The 20,500-nt window shown below is 38.3% G+C and overlaps 1 protein-coding gene across 7 annotated transcripts in view; it reads left to right on the top strand.

The window, feature by feature from the left end:
- NEO1 (neogenin 1) overlaps positions 1–20,500 on the top strand; it is a 239,690-nt gene that overhangs the window by 156,947 nt on the left and 62,243 nt on the right. For 4 of the 7 annotated variants that reach the window (XM_010809028.4, XM_024997933.2, XM_005211432.5 and 1 more), the window contains exon 8: positions 18,106–18,325. In XM_010809028.4, the coding sequence (XP_010807330.1) occupies positions 18,106–18,325 (220 nt within the window). The remainder of the gene's footprint in view (positions 1–18,105; positions 18,326–20,500) is intronic. The other 3 variants (XM_003586507.5, XM_024997936.2, XM_024997937.2) reach the window with 1 other exon arrangement.

The following is a 20,500-nucleotide window of genomic DNA, read 5'->3' on the forward strand; positions in this document are numbered from 1 at the left end:
TAAATTATACAATAATGTCATAGTTGGCAGAATATCATTTGGGTCTAAAAGACATCACTGACAATCTGGCTGCTTGATTTCATATAATTTCAGTGATGGATCAGAGTATATTTCATTTCAGATTTTAGTGTTGTTGAGAATATCTCCCTGTTGATGCATCCTTAAGAGAGAATTAGACATAAAAAGTATAGTCTAATTTGATATGCATTTTGAGAAATGTTTTTCTATAATGTTAGCATTTTAAATGTTACTACTGCCTCATAACTACTATAATGTCCTAATATTTTAGCTGTATGCATATTAAAAAAAAAAAAAACTGTTCACCACCAGCATTACTCTCCGAAATTCCTCTTACAGTTATAGAAATAAAGAATGTGAAAGACATCTTAGCTGGCTTCTAGTTTGATGACAATTTTCTCCTAATATTTAGAGCTCCTCTTCAGTTTACACTCCTTTACAAATTTTAGTAGTTGTAGTTTCTTGACAGTTTCTTGCAGTTTCTTGTTAAAGATTCGGATTAGGTACTTCTTGCACTCTGTTAACATTTCATACAATCTGAGGAAATAAAAACTGTCAAGAGTTTGGACTTTTGAATTTTTAAAAATGCTATGCTGTCTTGGGAAATTGTGATTAGATGTTAATGTAAATCATTAAGCACACTGGAACGAAGTCAGTTTTCCCTTTTTGTTTAGTCTAAATTGGTAATGAACAGAAATACCTTACACGTTTTGTCTTCCCTTTCCTCTTGGGTTTTGGAATCTTATTTAGGAAACAGCGTTTTGATTTAGGATGAAAGGAGAGAAGGCTATCTTTTTTCTGGGCTCACTGCTGTGATTGGTGCGTCATTAGCGGCTGGCACACCTTTTTTAATGAGTGCTTTTGATGTCAGGAAAATGTCAGATGATTTCCTTAAAATTGAAAAATCTCTCCCACACACAAGAATGGGAGGAGTGTTTAGTGTTCATTTTGTTTTATAACTTCCTTCAATTGTTTATATAAGTCATTTGTTTAAACCAGCAGTTCACTGCCAGGGCTGCTTAACAGAACATACACCTACTAAAACTTCCAACAGAGTGCCTTCCTCTGGTATCAGGTTAGTTCTGCTCTGCCTTTGGGACTTAGTTCCTCAGAGGAGGAGCTTTGAAGTCAGTGGAAGCATTCACATGCAGCTCTATTCCCTTTCTTTGAAACTGAACACTCAAAATAAGTAGCCTTAGCCAACCATTTTTTTGAGTATATGTTCACATTTGCATTGTGCCCCGAACCAGTCTCTTAGCTATTCAGCAGCTGTGCCAGTGGACATTTCAGGTATTTGGGTAGTTTTTAATTATTTCCTTTTGGAGCGTGTTACTCTTCTCTCACAACCAGGAAGACAAGTACTGAATTAATACAACTTCATTTGGGCTTCAGACTGTTGGGAACTCCTTTTAGGGTTTTCTATTCTGTTCCCTTCACCTTCCCTGTATAGCAATTCTATTACATCTACTGTTCCCTTACTGTTAGCAGATGACTGCATTTCTCAATTCACTGGAATTTGAGATTTCTTTTCTGATATAATTCATGGTTGGTTTTTTGGTGACAGTTCTATGGGTGTTACGTTTACTGGATGTTATGGTTTATAAATATTAGATTAAATCTATTAAGTATGCTTGTAAAATTCTTTAGAGCCTCACCTAATTTTTGTCTACTAAATCTGCCAATTTCTAAGAAAAGTGTGATTATGGATTTGTTCAACTCTAGAGAAGGCAATGGCACCCCACTCCAGTACTCTTGCCTGGAAAATCCCATGGACGGAGAAGCCTGGTAGGCTGCAGTCCATGGGGTCTCGAAGAGTCGGATACGACTGAGCGACTTCACATTCACTTTTCACTTTCCTGCATTGGAGAAGGAAATGGCAACCCACTCCCGTGTTGTTGCCTGGAGAATCCCAGGGACGGGGGAGCCTGGTGGGCTTCTGTCTATGGGGTCGCACAGAGTCAGACATGACTGAAGCGACTTAGCAGCAGCAGCAGCAGTGTTTCTATTATTGCATTATATATTTAGGAACTATGTTGTTAATACATTAGGAATCATGGCTTCGCTTCCTGGTGGATTACTATGTTTCATGCAGTGTAAGACACCATGGGTTATAAGATGCATCCAGACTTCAGAGACATTAAAATGTAAAAAAAAAAAAAAACTTAGAATTTAGAAAGCATCTTAGAATTTAAAAATTAGGGTATTTATTTTATCAGCAGGAAATGTTCATTTTGCCCTATTTCTTATTACCTTCAATTATGTTTTGTCCACTGTTGACTTTACTATGCCTGCTTTCTTCCTACGGAGAAGGCGATGGCACCCCACTCCAGTACTCTTGCCTGGAAAATCCCATGGACGGAGGAGCCTGATAGGCTGCAGTCCATGGGGTCGCGAAGAGTTGGACACGACTGAGCAACTTCACTTTCACTTTTCACTTTCATGCATTGGAGAAGGAAATGGCAACCCACTCCAGTGTTCTTGCCTGGAGAATCCCAGGGACCAGGGAGCCTAATGGGCTGCCGTCTATGGGGTCGCACAGAGTCGGACACAACTGAAGCGACTAAGCAGCAGCAGCTTTCTTCTTAACAGCATTGCCTGATAAGTATATTTTCTAGCTTTTCATTTTCATACTTTTGTTCTTATTTATCTTATAGTGAAGTGAAGTGAAATTTACTCAGTTGTATCCAACTCCCCCATGGAATTCTCTAGGTCAGAATACTGGAGTCTGTAGCCTTGCCCTTTCCCAGGGGATCTTCCCCACCCAGGGATCAAACCCACGTCTCCTGCATTGCAGGCGGATTCTTTACCAGCTGAGCCCCAAGGGAAGCCCCCCCCCTTTTTTTTAATTTTATGGTTACTGACTATAGACCTAGCTTTACACTTATTGTCTTTATGTCCTTATAAGTCCTGCCAATCCACCTTAACTTGTTTCTGTTTATCAAATAGTTATCCTTGAAATTTGACATACATATCCACCTGTATTTTCTCCCAGCAGCACTTAGGGTTAATCATGATCTCTTTCCCCTCACCAGATAATTACAAAACTTAACCATGCTTTCACTGCTTTCTTGGTCACATATTGTACCTTCCTCCCAAATACATTCTTTGGATTACAATTTCTGCTTTCTTGGAATTGTCATTTTTAATTTATTTTGCTATGCCATCATACATTTTTTAGAAAGGATGTGTGAAAAATAAATTTTCAAAACTACATATTTGAAAATACATTATTTGTTCTCTTTTAAGGTTTCATTGTCTTTTGGAATAGTGTTGAAAATCTTTTTCATCTTTAGATAATAGTCACTTGTTTTATTTTCTATAAGCTTCTGGAATTTTTATCTTTATCCTTTGAATTCTGCAATTGTAAGATGTGGATTTCTTCCTCCACTCCCAATTCATACTATCCAGTGTTGAGTGATCCCTTTAGAACAGACATCTGTTTAGGTTCAGAAAATTTTTATGACTTTATGTATTTGACATTTATTGCTTTTGCTGCTTATTCTGTTAAGTCCTCTTAAACTTTTGCTTTACATGCAGCTTCTTGTCCTTAAGCGGTTTTTTTTTTTTTTTTTTTTTTTCTGGAAAAATCCTTAGAATTATTTTCTAGCCCACTAATTTTATCTTTGAATCCAGTTTGGTTTTCTGCCTACATGTTAGTAAGCTTTTTATTTTAGATATTAGTTTTAGATTTATAGAAAAGTTATGAAGATACTGTAAGGAGTTGCCCTATATCCCATGCAATTTCCCCTATTGTTAATGTCTTACATTAGTAAGAGTCAGTTGTTGCAAGTAATTAAACAACACTGATACTTTGTCTTGTTAACTGAAGATGATACTTTATTCGTAGTTGCTTAATCTTTATCTAATGTCCTTTTTCTGTTCCGGTGTCTGTCCAGAATACCACATTACATTTAGTCAGCATATCTCATTAGACTTCTCTTGGCTGTGACAGTTCCTCAGCTTTTACTTGTTTTTGATAACAAGTTTTGAGGAGCAGTGGTCAAGTATTTTGTAGAATGTCCTTCAATTAGGATTTGTCTATTATTTTTCTTGTCCTTATACTGGGAATATGTGTTTTGGGGAGGAGGATCGAAGAAATACATTTGTGTTCTCATCGCATCATGTCAAGGTATATACTGTCAGCATGGCTGACCGCTGGGTGTGGACGCTGCTCACCTGCGGAGGTAGCGTTTGTCAGGTCTGTCACTGGGAAGTGACACCTTTTCCCCTTCTCCATACTGTACATTTAGGAAGGAAGCCCCAGTGCACAGCCTGCACTCACGGAGTAGTGAGCTGTGCTGCATCTCCTCATAGGCAGAGTACATAAGCTGCTTGCAGTTCTTCTGCACAGAAGATTTGTCTATTCTCCCCTACTTATTTAATTTGCTAATATTTTTTCAAGGATTTTTGCATCTGTGTTCATGAGGTATACTGGCCTAGAGTTTTCTGGCAGTATCTATGTGGTGTTGATATTAGGATAATGCTTACTCTATAGGATGCTTAGAAGTTTTCTGTTTTCTCAAAGAAACTGTAGAGAATTGGTATTGTTTATCCTTTGGCTGGTAGAATTCACCAGTGAAATCATCTGGGACTTGTGCTTTCTTTATAGAAGGTTTTTAAGTATTGACTTAGTTTCTTTAATAGATACGGGGCTTTTGAGGTTGTACGTTTCTTATTGTGTGTGTCTTCATAATTTATATTTTTCAAGAAATGTATTTCATTAAGTTATCAAATTATATGGGCATAGAGTTTGAAGTACAGACAACCTTTACGGTGGTACAGAAGCAATACACATTGAGTAGTAACTGTACTTCGAATTGTGAGTGTTGGCATGTCACACGATATCTTTATGGTACTGGGCAGCAGCAAGCCAGAGCTCCCAGTCAGTCATATAGTCTCAAGGGTAAACAACCAATAACGTTTACAAGCGTTCTGCTATCCATATAGCCGTTCTGGTTTTCAGTTTTGTTATTGTTGTCATTGTCATTGCTGTTCAGCTGCTAAGTCGTGTCTGACCCTTTATGACCCCATGATGCATGTAATTTCTTCCCTACTAAACTGAAAGGTCACTGCGAAAAGGATTTGTGCCTTCCATCATTTTTGTCATTTATCTTTATGATTCCCAGCATTGCCTAACATGTACCATTTTGGTAAGTATTATTAATAAATAATTTATATTTATTCTGCTTCATTTTGTCTTTAATTTAAAAGTGGATCCTTCTAAATCAACTCCTTCATCATGTTGACTTATAAATATTTGTGTGGATTTTATTTAAATATGAGTAGAGGTCTTGAGCACATCTGTTTTAATCCTGCTGTTGGGATTAATATTTATGAATATTTGGGAAATAACAAATAGTTTTAGAGTTGATTAGAGGCTCCTCATTATACTGGTATGGATAAAGGTATCTGAATTTGCATAAATATTCCAAGGAGATTCAAGATATTTGGAAGTTATTTGCATGTGAAATAAGCATTTTGATTTCTGCTTCTAGAAGTTAAATAACATGAATCATAATATGGAAGATGATTCAAGGATCAAAAATAGGCATCAAATAAATCATTGTTCTGTCACAGTAAACCTACAAGGAGAATAGTATGTATCTGTCAAGTCTTAAAATCTATGTCACAATTTCACAAAGCAGTTTGATTATATAAAGTATCTTTTTAATAGTATGTTAACAGTCAGATTTGTGCCATTTCAAACAAGTGATACATTAAGCGTAGAATCCTTGAGATTTATTGGAAAGACCATTTTTTTCTGTTTCAGAAAATTATAGAATTTTAGAGTTACAAATTTTACCTGTACAATTATTGTCTTCACAGTCATCCACCCTTAGTATTTTCCAGTGATAGGACATTCTTTCTCACAAGACATCCATCCCATTCTACTGTTGAATGGAACTTTATGGTTTAAGAAATTATTACTTGCTTTAAACTAAAATCTGCTCCTATTTTCTAAAGCTTCTGTGTTCCCAATGTTGCCTATAACTTCTGGTATTGTGGCCAATGCAGAAGTTAAGCAGTTATAAAAATAACTTAAGTTTTTTTAACAGTAACTCCCATGTCGGGCATCCAGCAGAATGGGATAGGGCATAGGTAGTAGGGCTACAGCTGCTCTTTATACGAGTCTCCTGAAAGCAGATGTTTATAAATCAGACTGTGACATTGCTAAGCCTAAGCCATCACCATTGTGTAGCATTACTCCTCCGCTTTAGTTTTCTTTAATTCAGTATCATTCCATTTTAAATTTGGAAATAGTGATGAATCCTCTTAGTTTGAGAAAGCAAAAAGACATCTTTTTCTTACGCATCTCTCTAACGAGCTTCCATGAAATATGCCTACTCTGTTGAGAGATACCATTGGGAAAACAACCAGTGTACAGCCTTGAACTCATTGCAACTGCCACATGTTTTTCATTGGCTCCTTTATATGACAGATTACTCTCAAGAGCAAATAATTTGCAGCTCTTTTCACATTGTGTAAGTGTTTTTATTTTTAATGAAATGTTGTGATTAATAGCCTTAGTGTAACTGCTGTTTCCCCATTGAGTGTAAATGCCTCATATGAATGTCTTTAATCTGAAGGAACAGTTGTTTTATTGGACTCTTGTTGTTTTTCTGTGCTTCTCAAGATTTTTTGATTGCTTTGTTTGAGGTATCTACAGTGAGGGAAAATGAACCTCTCTATTTGAATTGTGAAGTAGGACCCAGTAGAGAAATTTTAAGGGTGAACCCTGAGATACTTGAACATTCATGTATACATTTTTATGGTAATTTCAGAATGGGACAAGTACTTATGGCAATTTTGATTGGCTTTCCAACAGCAGTTATAAAAATAACTTACCTCTTTGGCCTACTGGTTTTATGGTGACATTACCTTATAGATAGTATCTGAAATGCCAGGATAATTTCACTAAGTCTTTTATTTTATTTCTTTTGGCAAACCAGACTTAAAGTTTTTATTTATTCAATCACTGAACAAATATTTATTGAATGTGTAGTAGATATTAGTTCCTGCAAAGGAAACAAATGAATACAACAATTAATGTAAAAGTACATAAATGTTTCTTATAATGATAAGAGCTTAGAAATATTTTTAATACAATGCTTTTTATTATAGCAGTACTTCTTTGAAAGAGATATTTATTGTAAAAACTTAAAGTACTTGGAAGTTATACTTCTGGCCATGCCAGGGTAGCTAGTATTGGACTGGCTTTCCTCATGTAAGCAGCAAGAAAATTGGACTAATTATATGAAATAAATGTTTCTAGACATCTGAAAATATGCAGGACAATAATCTCTAAGAGATGACACCCAGCTTTCTTCCTGGAAGCACTTCCAGGCTGGAGTGCAGTCTCAGAGAGCTAAGGAGACAGAGATCAGAGTTTAGGGCTAGAATGATAGTGGACTTTGTGGGGCAGGCTGCTGGAGAGAAGAGAGATGTGCAAAGAAGCTCAGGAAAGCTGTACAGGGTCCCCATGAGTCTTCTACTAAACACTAAGCTGCACAAAACAGACCAAATTCTCCATGGTCCAGGCAAAGAACGCCTCTGAGGAAAAAATAGTGACTAGGAATAAAACTACCATATGACTCCAGCAATCCCACTACTGGGCACATACCCTGAGAAAACCGTAACTGAAAAAGATACGTGTACCCTGATGTTCATTGCAGCACTACTTATAGTAGCCAGGATGTGGAAACAAGCTAGATGTCCACTGACAGGTGAATGGATAAAGAAATTGTGGTACATATAAACAATGGAGTGTTACTCAGCCATAAAAAAGAACACATTTGAATCAGCTGTAGTGAGGTGGATGAACTAGAGCCTGTTATACAGAGTCAAGTAAGTAGGAAAGTGACAAATATCATATATTAATGTATATATCTGGAATCTAGAAAATGATACTGATGAATCTATTTGCAGGGCCAGGAGTAGAGACTCAGACATAGAGAACAGACTTTGGACACAGTGGGGGCAAGAGAGAGTGGGTTGAATTGAGAGAGTAGCACTGAAATATATACTTTACCATATGTAAAATAAATAGCTAATGGGAAGTTGCTTTATAACAGGGAGCTCAACCTGGTGCTCTGTGACAACCTAGAAGGGTGGGAAGGGGTAAGAGGTGAAAGGGAGGTTCAGGAGAGAGGGAACATATGTATACCTATGGCTGATTCATCTTGATATATGTCAGAAACTAACAAAAGTTTGTAAAGCAATTATCCTCCAATTAAAAATAATAATTTTTTTAAAAAAGAATAGCTACTGGAAAGCTGAAAAGTTACTAGAGTATACACAGAGGTGAGAAATGTTCACATTCTATTCAACCAGAGTAGAGAGAGACCTCATAAAACATTCCAGGCACTCAGCAGATACTATAAAAAGGCTGTATTTTGAGAATAAGGCAAATACAGCTCTAAATTCAAGGCCTCTGTAGAACCATACTAAAAGCTTAAAACACACCTTGATAGAACAAGTTGGGTTAACTGCCTGCCAGAACAAAATTCAACACTCTACTTAAAAAAATGACCAAATTTAAACAAGCAGCAGGTAGCGTACACAGTATCTGACATAGAATCAAAATTACTACACATGCCATAAAGAAAATGTGAACCACAATTTGGAGAAAAGTCAATTGGTAGAAAACAAACCCAGAAATGGAAAACATGGTGAAATTAGCAGACAAGGAATTTAAAGCAGCTATTATAAATGTATTCAGATATAAAGGAAAACAGGAACATCATGAGGGAACAAATGGTAGTTCAGTAAAGAAATGGAAATGTGTAAAAGAACTAAATGAAAATTCTGTGGAAAAATATGACATCTGCACTAACCCTTGGAGGAGCAGAAGTTTGCCAGAATTAAGGAAAACCAATGATGCTTACAAGTATAAATTTATCTTTTCGACTGTCTTGTTGAACTATGCCTAAAGGCTGACATAAGTTAATACCAATATAATCACTATTAACGTAAACTCTACACAGATTTCATCCTGCCAATTCAGGAGACACAGGTCTGACCCTGTTTTCCATTAAACTTTTTGTGCAAATATCCTGTTTCTCAGGATAAAAAAACGATAAAGTTTTTTGAGGGTAAAGTTTTTTAACTGCTGAGCTTTAGTATAGAATAATTAGGTAGCCATGTGTTCTGTAACTGTTGCTGAGAACTCACCAGGTAGCAGTATTTGTAAGTCTTCTCTGCTTCAGTTTATCCAGAGAATGATCTGGATAAATCTTCAGATCTTCACTTCACATCTTCACTTCAATCTCCTGCAGAGTGATAGTAAGCCTGCCTGGTTGCCAACCTACTGGAACTTGTTGAGCCAGGGAGATAGGCAGTTCCAAACTTTTTAGTATGTGGTCTTAATCCTTCTGATGGTCTCCTGTGAGCCCAGAGCCTCTTTGGTTTGGTTTCTCCTGAATGTAAAGCTCCATTTTTATGGGTGAGTTGGAGATTTTATAGCTCCTAAGGCCTCTGCCCCCTATATCACCACTGTCTTCTGAAGTGCTGCTAGTTCCTCAAAGTCAGTTGGTTTGAGTCTTATCAATCTGTCCCTCTGGAGGCACTTAGATTGACTTTGCTCCATTAATTAATTTACTTCTCTCTCCATTTTTGGTTTTGTTTTGTTTTTCGTATATTTTGGGTTCAGATTGCACATATCTCTGAGTTTTATCCAAAGTGGAGTTTGTGTGTGTATTTCTTGTCCTATTTGCTGCTGTTGTTTTTTAATAAAGTGGTAGACACAAAGATGTATTCAACTCTCTGTCCTTAAACTGAAGCCAAAATAACCATCTTCTGTCAACTTTCAAATTTACAAACCTTTGGCTCGGCATTTTCACTTATAGGAATTTATGTTACAGAAATGTTTATACATGTGCACAAAGATATGTGTATAGGAAAGTTTACAAAAACATTATCTATAGGAGCCTTAAATAATTAACCAACATAAATGCAAACAGTATAAAGAAATGAATAAAATTGTGATATATTTGTATTAAAGAGTAATATGCAGCAATTGAGAATAATGAGGCCTCTTTATTATACTGACGGGAAGCTCTTAAAGATATATTATAACATAGAGTAGATTGGAAAGTAACGTGGTTGGTATAATTTCATTCTCATACTTATGTGTACATGTAAGTGTATTATGAAAAGGAAGATTTTTGGAAGAACATGGACCAAAATAAGGGTGGTATTTTGGAGATAATGCAAAGCGAAACTTTGATTCTTAAGATACTTTGTATATTTATGTATTATACAAGTAACTTTTACAACAAGCTTATTCATTTTTATTTTTTTTTTTAATTTTTTTTTTTATTCTTCCAATTTTATTTTATTTTTAAACTTTACATAATTGTATTAGTTTTGCCAAATATCAAAATGAATCTGAAAATGTGAAATAGATTATCTACTGAAGTAGTTGAACCATGACTGGAGGTTTTCAGACAGGGGCTCTTGTAAAGGCTCTCGCTGCTCAATAGTATCTCAGGTATCACTTGGGTTTCATTTAGTTCAGGATTGCCCAACCGAGATCTCTGTTTGTGGAAAAAGAGATTTCATGGTCGAATAAGAAATGCTAGGTTAACAAACTGAACATGTTTCTTTGCTACAAAATTGCTGAGTCTTTAACATGTGATAAGCATGACCAAATATGATTATTTTCTTTTTCTGTGGCATACTTGTTAACACTCCCCCAACTCTGGAACTGTACTTTCGTTCACATTGCTGTTATGTTTGGAGCAATAAGCACCATGTAAATCTGACTCAGTTCTGTTCAGTGTTCACTGAATTCTGAATAATGCTGCTATGAATGTTCCTGGGAAATACAAATTAAGTTATTCCTTTACATATGGAAATGCAGGGCTGGCAAAACAGACATTTTCCCCAATACGTTCTTAACTTTGGAAGGAGGTTCAGAAGATTTTTAAAGAAGTTCTAAACCTAATCTATTTTCAGAGAAAGATTATGCAAAAGGAACAAATTTTTAAAACAAATTTTTACAAAGTGGAATTTCCAAAGAAAACTTAAACGTGCCTGCTGCAGATAGTTCGCTTGGCTGGTATAAGTGGGTGTCAGATTAAAATAACTGCATCCACTTAACTGAGAGCAACATGCCCAGCACTGAATTTAATGATCTCTACCTAGAAACAGTTAAGTGCATAGACCTATAGGCAAAGCTCATAATTATAATCTACTAAAAGTGATACTTTGTCAAGGTCTAGTGTGTCATTAAACTGGAACCAATAACCATAGTGGAACTGGGTTTTCTTCCTCTTAATATGGTGTATTACATTCATTTCTGTATATTAAACTAGTCTTCAGTTCCTGTGATAAATTCTACTTGATTGTGACTTATAAACCTCTTACTTCAGTTCAGTTCAGTTTAGTCGCTCAGTCGTGTCCGACTCTTTGCAACCCCATGAATTGCAGCACGCCAGGCCTCCCTGTCCATCACCAACTCCCTGAGTTCACCCAAACTCACGTCCGTCGAGTCAGTGATGCCATCCAGCCATCTCATCCTCTGTTGTCCCCTTCTCCTCCTGCCTCCAATCCCTCCCAGCATCAGAGTCTTTTCCAATGAGTCAGCTCTTTGAATGAGGTGGCCAAAGTATTGGAGTTTCAGCTTTAGCATCAGTCCTTCCAGTGAACATGCAGGACTGGTCTCCTTTAGGATGGACTGGTTGGATCTCCTTGCAGTCCAAGGGACTCTCAGAGTCTTCTCCAACACCACAGCTCAAAAGCATCAATTCTTCGGCGCTCAGCTTTCTTCACAGTCCAACTCTCACATCCATACATGACCACTGGAAAAACCACACCCTTGACTAGACAGACCTTTGTTGGCAAAGTAATGTCTGTGCTTTTGAATATGCTATCTAGGTTGGTCATAGCTTTCCTTCCAAGGAATGAACGTCTTTCAATTTCATGGCTGCAATCACCATCTGCAGTGATTTTGGAGCCCAGAAAAAACCTCTTGCTATGTTCCCAAAAATGGGTTGCTAATATTTTGTATCTGTGACAATGGGGGATGTTGCTCTGTAGTTTTCTTTTCATGTGGTATCTTTGTCTGGCTTTTATATCAGAGTAATACTAACTTCACAGAATGAGTTGAAAGTGCTTCTATTTCTGAAAGAGTGGTGAAGGATTAGTACCAAGTCTTCTTTTAAATATTTGATAGCATTCACCAGCAAAATCATCTGGACTTGGGCTTTTCTCTGTGGGAAGATTATTATTTACTAACTAAGTTTATTACATAACTCTATCCAGATTTTGTGTTTCCTCTTGAGTAGCTTTGATAATTACTGTCTTTCTGGAAACTTTTGTACTTTTGTACTTCCTTTAAGTTGTCTAATTTATTGACATAAATTTGTTCACAATCTCTCTCTCTAGTCCCTCAGTTGTGTCCGACTCTGTGACCCCATGGACTGTAGCCCACCAGGCACCTCTGCCTATAGAATTCTCCAGGCAAGAATACAGGAGTGGGGAGCCGTTCCCTTCTCCAGGGGATCTTCCCGACCCAGAAATTGAACCTGGGTCTCCTGCATTGCAGGCAGATTCTTTACTATCTGAGCCACCAGGGAAGCCACATATTCCCTTGTGATTTTTAGTACCTGTATGGTTGGTAGCCTTATTCCCTCTTTGATTTTTTATTTTGGTAACTTACATCACCGAAGAAAGCTGGGTCATGGTGAAGAATTCTGACACAACATGGTCCACTGGAGAAGAGAATGACAAACTGCTTCAGCATTCTTGTCTTGAGAACCTCATCAGCAGTACAAAGGGGCAAAAAGATGCGACACTGAAAGATGAACCCCACCCAGGTTGGTAGGTGTCCAGTATGCTACTAGAGAAGAGCAGAGAAATAGCTCTCAGAAGGAATGAAGAGGCTGGGCATCCATGGCGCTGCCCAGTTGTGGATGTGTCTGGTGGTAAAATTAAAGTACAGTGCTGTAAAGAATAATATTACATAGGAACCTAGAACGTTAGGTCCATTAATCAGTGTAAATCAGAAGTGGTGAAACAGGAGATGGCAAGAGTGAAAATTGACATTTTAGGAATCAGTGAACAAGAATTAAGGGATTAGATCTGGTAGACAGAGTGCCTGAAGAACTATGGACAGAGGTTCATAACATTGTACAGGAGGCAGTGATCAAAATCATCCCCAAGAAAAAGAAATGCAATAAGGCAAAATGGTTGTCTGAAGAGGCCTTACAAATAGCTGAGAAAAGAAGAGACGCTAAAGGCAAAGGAGAAAAGGAAAGATATACCCATTTGAATGCACAGTTCCAAAGAGTAGCAAAGAGAGATAAAAAAGCCTTCCTCAGAGATCAATGCAAAGAAATAGAGGAAAATAATACAATGGGAAAGACTAGAGGTCTCTTCAAGAACATTAGAGATACCAAGGGTACATTTCATGTAAAGATGGGCACAATAAAGGACAGAAATGGCATGGACCTAACAGAAGCAGAAGATACTAAGAAGAGGTGGCAAGAATACACAGAAGAACTATGCAAACCCGGACAACCATGATGGTGTGGTCACTCACCTAGAGCCAAACATCCTGGAGTGTAAGGCAAGTGGGTCTTAAGAAGCATTACTACAAAGTTGGTGGAGATAATGGCATTTCAGCATCCTGGAGTGTAAGGCAAGTGGGTCTTAAGAAGTATTACTACAAAGTTAGTGGAGATGATGGCATTTCATCTGAGCTGTTTCAAATTCTAAAAGATTATGCTCTTAAAGTGATGCACTCAGAATGCCAACAAATTTGGAAAACTCAGAAGTGGCCACAGGACTGGAAAAGATCAGTCTTCATTCCAATCCCAAAGAAGCGCGATGCCAAAGAATGTTCAAACTATCGCACAGTTGCACTCATTTCACATGCTAGTAAGGCAGTGCTCAAAATCCTTCAAGCTAAGCTTCAACAGTACGTGAATTGAGAACTTCCAGATGTACAAGCTGGATTTAGAAAAGGCAGAGAAACCAGAGATCAAACCGCCAACATCCGTTGGATTATCATTTAAAAAGCAAGGAAATTACAGAAAAACATCTGCTTCATTAACTATGCCAAAGCCTTTGACTGTGTGGATCACAACAGACTGTGGAATTTTCTTTTTTTGGAATTTTCTTAGAGTTGGAAATACCAGACCACCTTACCTGCCTCCTGAGAAGCCTGTATGCAGGTCTGTAAGCAACAGTTAAAATCAGACATGGAATAACAAACTGATGCAAAATTGAGAAAGGAGTATATCAAGGCTATATATTATCACCCTACTTATTTAACTTATATGCAGAGTATATCATGCGAAATGCTGAGCTGGATGAATCACAAGCTGGTATCAAGATTACTGGGAGAAATATCAATAACCTCAGATATGCAGATGACACCACCCTTTGGCAGAAACTGAAGAGGAACTAAAGAGCCTCTTGATGAAGGTGAAAGAGGAGAGTGAAAAACATGGCTTAAAACTCAGCATTCAAAAAACTAAGATCATGGCATCTGGTCTTATCACTTCATGGCAGATAGATGGGGAAAAAATGGAAACAGTGACAGACTTATTTTCTTGGGCTCCAAAATCACTATGGACAGTGACTAGCAGCCATGAAATTAAAAGATGCTTGCTCTTGAAAGAAAAGCTGTGACAAACCTAGACAGTGTATTAAAAAGCAGAGGTATCACTTTGCCAACAAAAAGTCTGTATAGTCAAGTCAAAGCTATAGTTTTCCCAGTAGTCATGTACAGATGTGAAAGCTGGAGCATAAAGAAGGCTGAGCACTGAAGAATTGATGCTTTTGAACTGTGGTGTTGGAGAAGACTCTTGAGAGTCCCTTGGACAGCAGGGAGAACAGACCAGTCCATCCTAAAGGAAATCAGTCCTGAATATTCATTGGAAGGACTGATGCTGAAGCTGAAGCTCCAGTACTTTGGCCACCTGATAGGAAGAGCCAACTCATTGGAGAAGACCTTGGTGCCGGGAAAGATCTAAGGCAGGAGGAGAAGGGAGCGACAGAGGATGAGATGGCTGGATGGAATCACTGACTCGAGGGACATGAGTTTGAGCAAGCTCCGGGAGTTGGTGATGGATAGGGAAGCTTGGCATGCTGCAGTCTATGGGGTTGCAAAGAGTTGGACACAACTGAGCAACTGAACGACAACAACAACATCTTCCCTTAATTTATTAACCTTGTGTTTTTTTAAGAATGTGGATAAAATTAAATTTTTTCATTTGTGTTGAGGTATAATTGACAAATTGGCTCCCCTGAGAGCTCAGTTGGTAAAGAATCCGCCTGCAGTGAAGGAGACCTGATTTGATTCCTGAATTGAGAAGATCTGCTGGAGAAGGGATAGGCTACCCACTCCAGTATTCTGGCCTGGAGAATTCCATGAACAGTCAATGGGGTCGCTAAGAGTCGGACACGACTGAGTGACTTTCACTTCACTTCAGTTGACAAATAAATGATAATATATTTGAAGTGTGCAATATAATTATTTGATACATATACACTGTGAAAACATTCCAACAGTTAAATTAGTTAACACATCCTTTAACTCATATGGTTACCTTTTTGTATGTAAAAATGCTTAAGATCTATACTCTTCAGTAAGGTGAAAGCTTAGATAATTCACATAGACTTTTCTTCTGATAAAGACATCTTAATTTCCCTCTAAGCACTGCTTTAATTGCATGTCTCCATTTTTAATATGTTGTATTTTCATTTCATTCAGTTTAAAATTTTTTATTAATTTTTTATTATTTGTTAAATTTTTTATTTCTTGTGGTTTCTTCTTTGACTCATGGATTGCTTCATTTCCAAATATTTGAGATTTTCCCAGATTTCTTTGGATTCATATATTTGGGGGCTTTGTTGTTGTATATGCATTTGTAGTTGTTATTTTCAAAAAAAGAAATATGTAAATCAGTGATAATAGTGGGAGATTTCAATATCTTGCTCTCAAAAACTGGTAACAATTAGAAAAAGTTAAAAAGAATATAGAGAACTTAAAGGATCCTCTCAGTCATCTTGGCCTAGCTAACATAGACTTTCCACCCAATGACTGCAGATACAGATTCTTTTTGAGCATATATGGGACAATTGTTAGGATAATCCACGTGTTGGGACACAAAACAAGTTTCAGTGTCTTTTTAAAGACTGAAGCCATAAAAGGCACAACAGAATTAAATTAGATATCCACAGCAGGTCTATTCTTTGTCTAGAGCTTGCTTTCCCTTGCTATAAAAGTGGTAAATCTCAGAAACTCAGTGATTTTTCTCTTATAACACCTAGTGCATATGCAGCCATTTGTCCTGGGCCTTTGTATTACCTTCATGGGATTTGCAGGCGGTGGGGGGGGGGGGGGGTGGGGGGAGGGGACTGACAAAAAGAAGCAGGAGCCCCTGACCACTGCCATTACCCTGAATGGCATGACCACAGCTAAAAACTCCTATTAAACCCAGAGGTCTCTTAAGCTAAAAACTATGGTTGGTTTTAACACTCCACTACTTCCTATTCCTAGGAAGGGTGATTTAGCCCTTTTAAATGTATTCTCCATATATAATACAGAGATACAGCAATAGTACCTATTTCATAGAGTTGTAAAGACTACATGAGTCCACATAAAGAATCCTGATAGCTTGGATGGTAAAGAATCCACCTGCAATGTAGGAGACCCGGATGCGATCTCTGGGTCAGGAATACCCTCTGGAGAAGGAAATGGCAACCCACTCCAGTATTCTTGCCTGGAGAATTCCATGGACAGAGGCGCTTGGAGGGATATAGTCCATGGGGTGACAAAGAGTCAGACACGACTGAGTGACTTTCATACAAAGAGCCAGAGTGCCATGTAGGAAGTGCTCAATAAATGGTAGCTGTAGGGAGACTTTACATTGGTCTTCCTCTGTCCCTTCCCTTGGAGTATTTATTCTCACCGGCATATTCATTTAGACTGCCTCAGTTTAAAAGATTCCCTCATTTTCAGGAGGTGGTTTTCCTACTATTTCATTGAAATGAGGTCCAGAATTTTCGTATTTTCCTGTCTGCCTCTCTTCTAACTTCCCCATTAAGGTTATGACACATTTCTAATGAATTCCTTCATTTGAAAATTGTGAGATTAAAATTAAAATTGTGAGATTAAATGTGTACTGCAAGGTGAAGGATATTTTAGATGTATATTAGGAATGGGCTTCTAAAATCAGAAGTGTCCTGCAACAGAAGGGACATACAGACAAGCATTTGAACAGCAGAGCTCTGATTTGCCACTGCTTCATCTGTCCCATTGAGTCCCTGAAGTCTGCTAGCAGTTGTAATCTGTTACTTGGTAGTGAGGACTGTACCAAACAGATGGAACAATGTATTTTGTGTAAGCACAAAACAATACATATTGTGTTTGTGTGGCTTTGGGATTTGTGATTCATGATACTATACTGTTGTAATTAAATGAATTGATAAGATGGCAAATGAACTAACTGAGTGAATTGAGGAAGGTTATCAAACTTCCCTGGGTATTGCCAACCACAGAGAGCAGACTTTAATGTTAGATTTCACTTGAAGATGTGACTTTTGAACTCCTGCAGAGCTAGAGGCATACACAGCTCTGCAGTGAGGTCACGATAGTCTGGGGCCCAAGGTAAGTGTAACTAGGCTCAGCCATACTACACACATTGTTCAATATTTGATAAAGTGGGAAAAAATACTGAGGTTCTTATCACGTATAAGACTTACACATGCAAAATTTGACAGATGTTGCATGCTGCCTTCAGAACTAAAGAAAATGCCTTGGGCACTGATGTGCTTCTGTGAGATGTCCTGTCCTCAGCTGTCACCTCCCTTTCCCTCACCCACAGCCATCATAGTGACCAGAAAGCCTGCTTGCTCTGCGGTGGTGTGTCTTGACTAGTGCCCATTAGTTTTCAGTAGTTACCCTTGGCCTGCATGTTAGCCTTCAGTTTAATGGCCTTTTTTATGTTCATTCATTTTATTTTATTTCCCATCGTGGTTTTGTTTATTTCTTTTTTGTTTTTTGTTTTTTCTGTTCTCTTTTTTAAAACCGTCGTGGTTTGCCCTTCATATTCCCCAATATTTGCACATGACAAGATGTTGCCATCCCAACATTACCTCCCACTTCACTGACCAGTGCCACTACTGACCATCTAGCACCAGCCACAGCTGGACCACTGCCTTCAGCCCCACGGGATGTCGTGGCCTCCCTGGTCTCTACCCGCTTCATCAAACTGACGTGGCGGACACCTGCATCCGATCCTCATGGGGACAACCTTACCTACTCTGTCTTCTACACCAAGGAGGGGATTGCTAGGTAAGTGCCTGTATGTCTGGAGCCAGTTGGCTGCATTTTGTCCTCCCAAGACCATTTGTGCCCACCCTGACTCTCTGCTGTGCAGAATCTGTACCAGCTTTCAGTCCAGAAAATGTGGTCACAGAGATACGTTGTTTGTAGTCGTAGGTCATGAAAAGTAAATCCCTAAACAGAGAAGGTCCTGGTGTTCTTTCCTGCCTTTCTGGGATGACTGGGGAGAGGGTAAATAAAGGTATTTAAGTAGAAATATTAAAATGTAACCAAGAATACCCTTTTTAATATGATTCAGTCAAGTACAACCTATAGGCTATGTCTTACTTAGAACTTTCAGATTCTAGAAATTAAGGGTGTTACATCTGCCTGCACCCTTAAGCAGGTGTGGGCTGTTGAGCTCAAGGGGTCTGCTTGATGACATGAGGTTACTAAGTGACCCATTTTCCTAAAACAGTATTTTCATTACATTCCTCTCCATCCCCACTTCTTTCAGGAACTCACATTGCCTCTCCATTGCTTTTGGAGATTTTCCAGAATCACCAGGCTACTTCACTGCACAGTCTACCTGTATTTTATCTATCCAACCTTATTTTCCTTTAACCCTAGTTAACTCACTTTCTAATGAAACCAGTCTAATTCCTGTCACTCTGCAGCCTTTTTTCCCCCCATTTTCTCTTTGGTCACGTTCCCCCTTTCCCGTTTCTCAACTACCACTATAAAATTCAGTTAATCTTTCTTGGCTCAGATTAAGCCCAGTGGAGCCCTCATAAATCTCCCTGTACTTTTTCAGCACATGTAGCTTTTCTCTTCTATGTATATTTGTGCCACTGATATTGGCACTTAGTTATGATAACACATCTGATACTGCCATAGTTGTTACTCTTCTGTTATTTTATGTGTGTTTATGTTGTTTTCCCAGGCAGTCATAGGCTCTTTGGGAGGTCCCACGCCACATGCTGACTGTGTATTCTTAACATTGCTGAGTAGAACCCTTCATTGTGCTGTTACTTCACACCAAAATAAGAAAGCTGAAATACCTGTTTGGGTTAGGGCTCTGGTCCATGCAGTTAAGCTTGTATTTCTACTAGGGTGCTTACATTTGATATATATTGTATTTAATACCAAACTGGCAAGTTCAGAAGGTACAGGAACCTTAGTCAAGTCAGTGCCCCTTGGGTTAAGACTCTGGAGATGCCTAAGTGAGTGACATAATCTGAGTCAGAAGGATCGCGCTGCTCACAGGGTGATGGAGTGTTCATCTGAACACTGCGGTGGATGTTTTGCAGTTACAGCGATAAGGAAACATCCTGCTGGTCACAGAAAGGCAAGGCATGACTGCCAAACAGCACCTGTCTTGAAATGTTTCCAGTAGACTTTCAAATCCCATTGCAAAGTCCATGGGGTTTCACAGAAGGACAGAAGCTTTTAGTAATTCCTCAGAAGCAATCTTACATACATCACAGGGTCTTTGCTTCTAGTAGAAGGCCTTCTTGTTCCTTCTACCAGGATTGCATTTCCTTCGCAAACAACTGTCTGGCTTCTTGTCCACCATCCTCAGAAGGTCTCTTCTCGGGTCTTCCGTGACTACCCACCCAACACAGCTTCTTGGTCACTGTCACACACTGGGGCACTTGGTGGCTTGTTCCCAAGCCAGTTGTTAAGTTTTCAAGAAATTTTGCAAACCCAGTGATGACCTGGTAGCTCGAAGTTGGGCGTGGGGGAGTATTTACAGCGACAAGTGCTACAAAGCAGAGCCAGTTGTTAAACATGTTCCGGAACATCACTGTAACATACCACCATGTCTTGTTTTTTAGCTTTTGTGGGTGTTTTTTTTTTCCAGAACACTTAACACTCAGAAATGTTCTCTTTTTATTAACACATTCGTTGCATTTGTCTTGTTCAGTAGAGTATCACCATCAGCTAGAACAGAGCCTGGCTTATCAGTAGCACTTAATAAATATTTGTTGAGTGAGTAATTTCAGACAGTGGAGAAATAATAATTATTCAAAAAATAATGTTGATAGTTAACCCCCATTTAGTAGAAGGAATACAAGTTATATCTTTGTGTATAACAATGTTATAAATGTATCAAAACATATTTTTTAAGACTTAAGTATATTAGAAAAAAGTATAGAAATCATTTTTATCAATTAGCCAGAGCAGGAGGACAAGGCAAGTAGC

This window comes from Bos taurus, chromosome 10 (assembly GCF_002263795.3).
Source record: "Bos taurus isolate L1 Dominette 01449 registration number 42190680 breed Hereford chromosome 10, ARS-UCD2.0, whole genome shotgun sequence".
Taxonomy (NCBI): Eukaryota; Metazoa; Chordata; class Mammalia; order Artiodactyla; family Bovidae; genus Bos; species Bos taurus.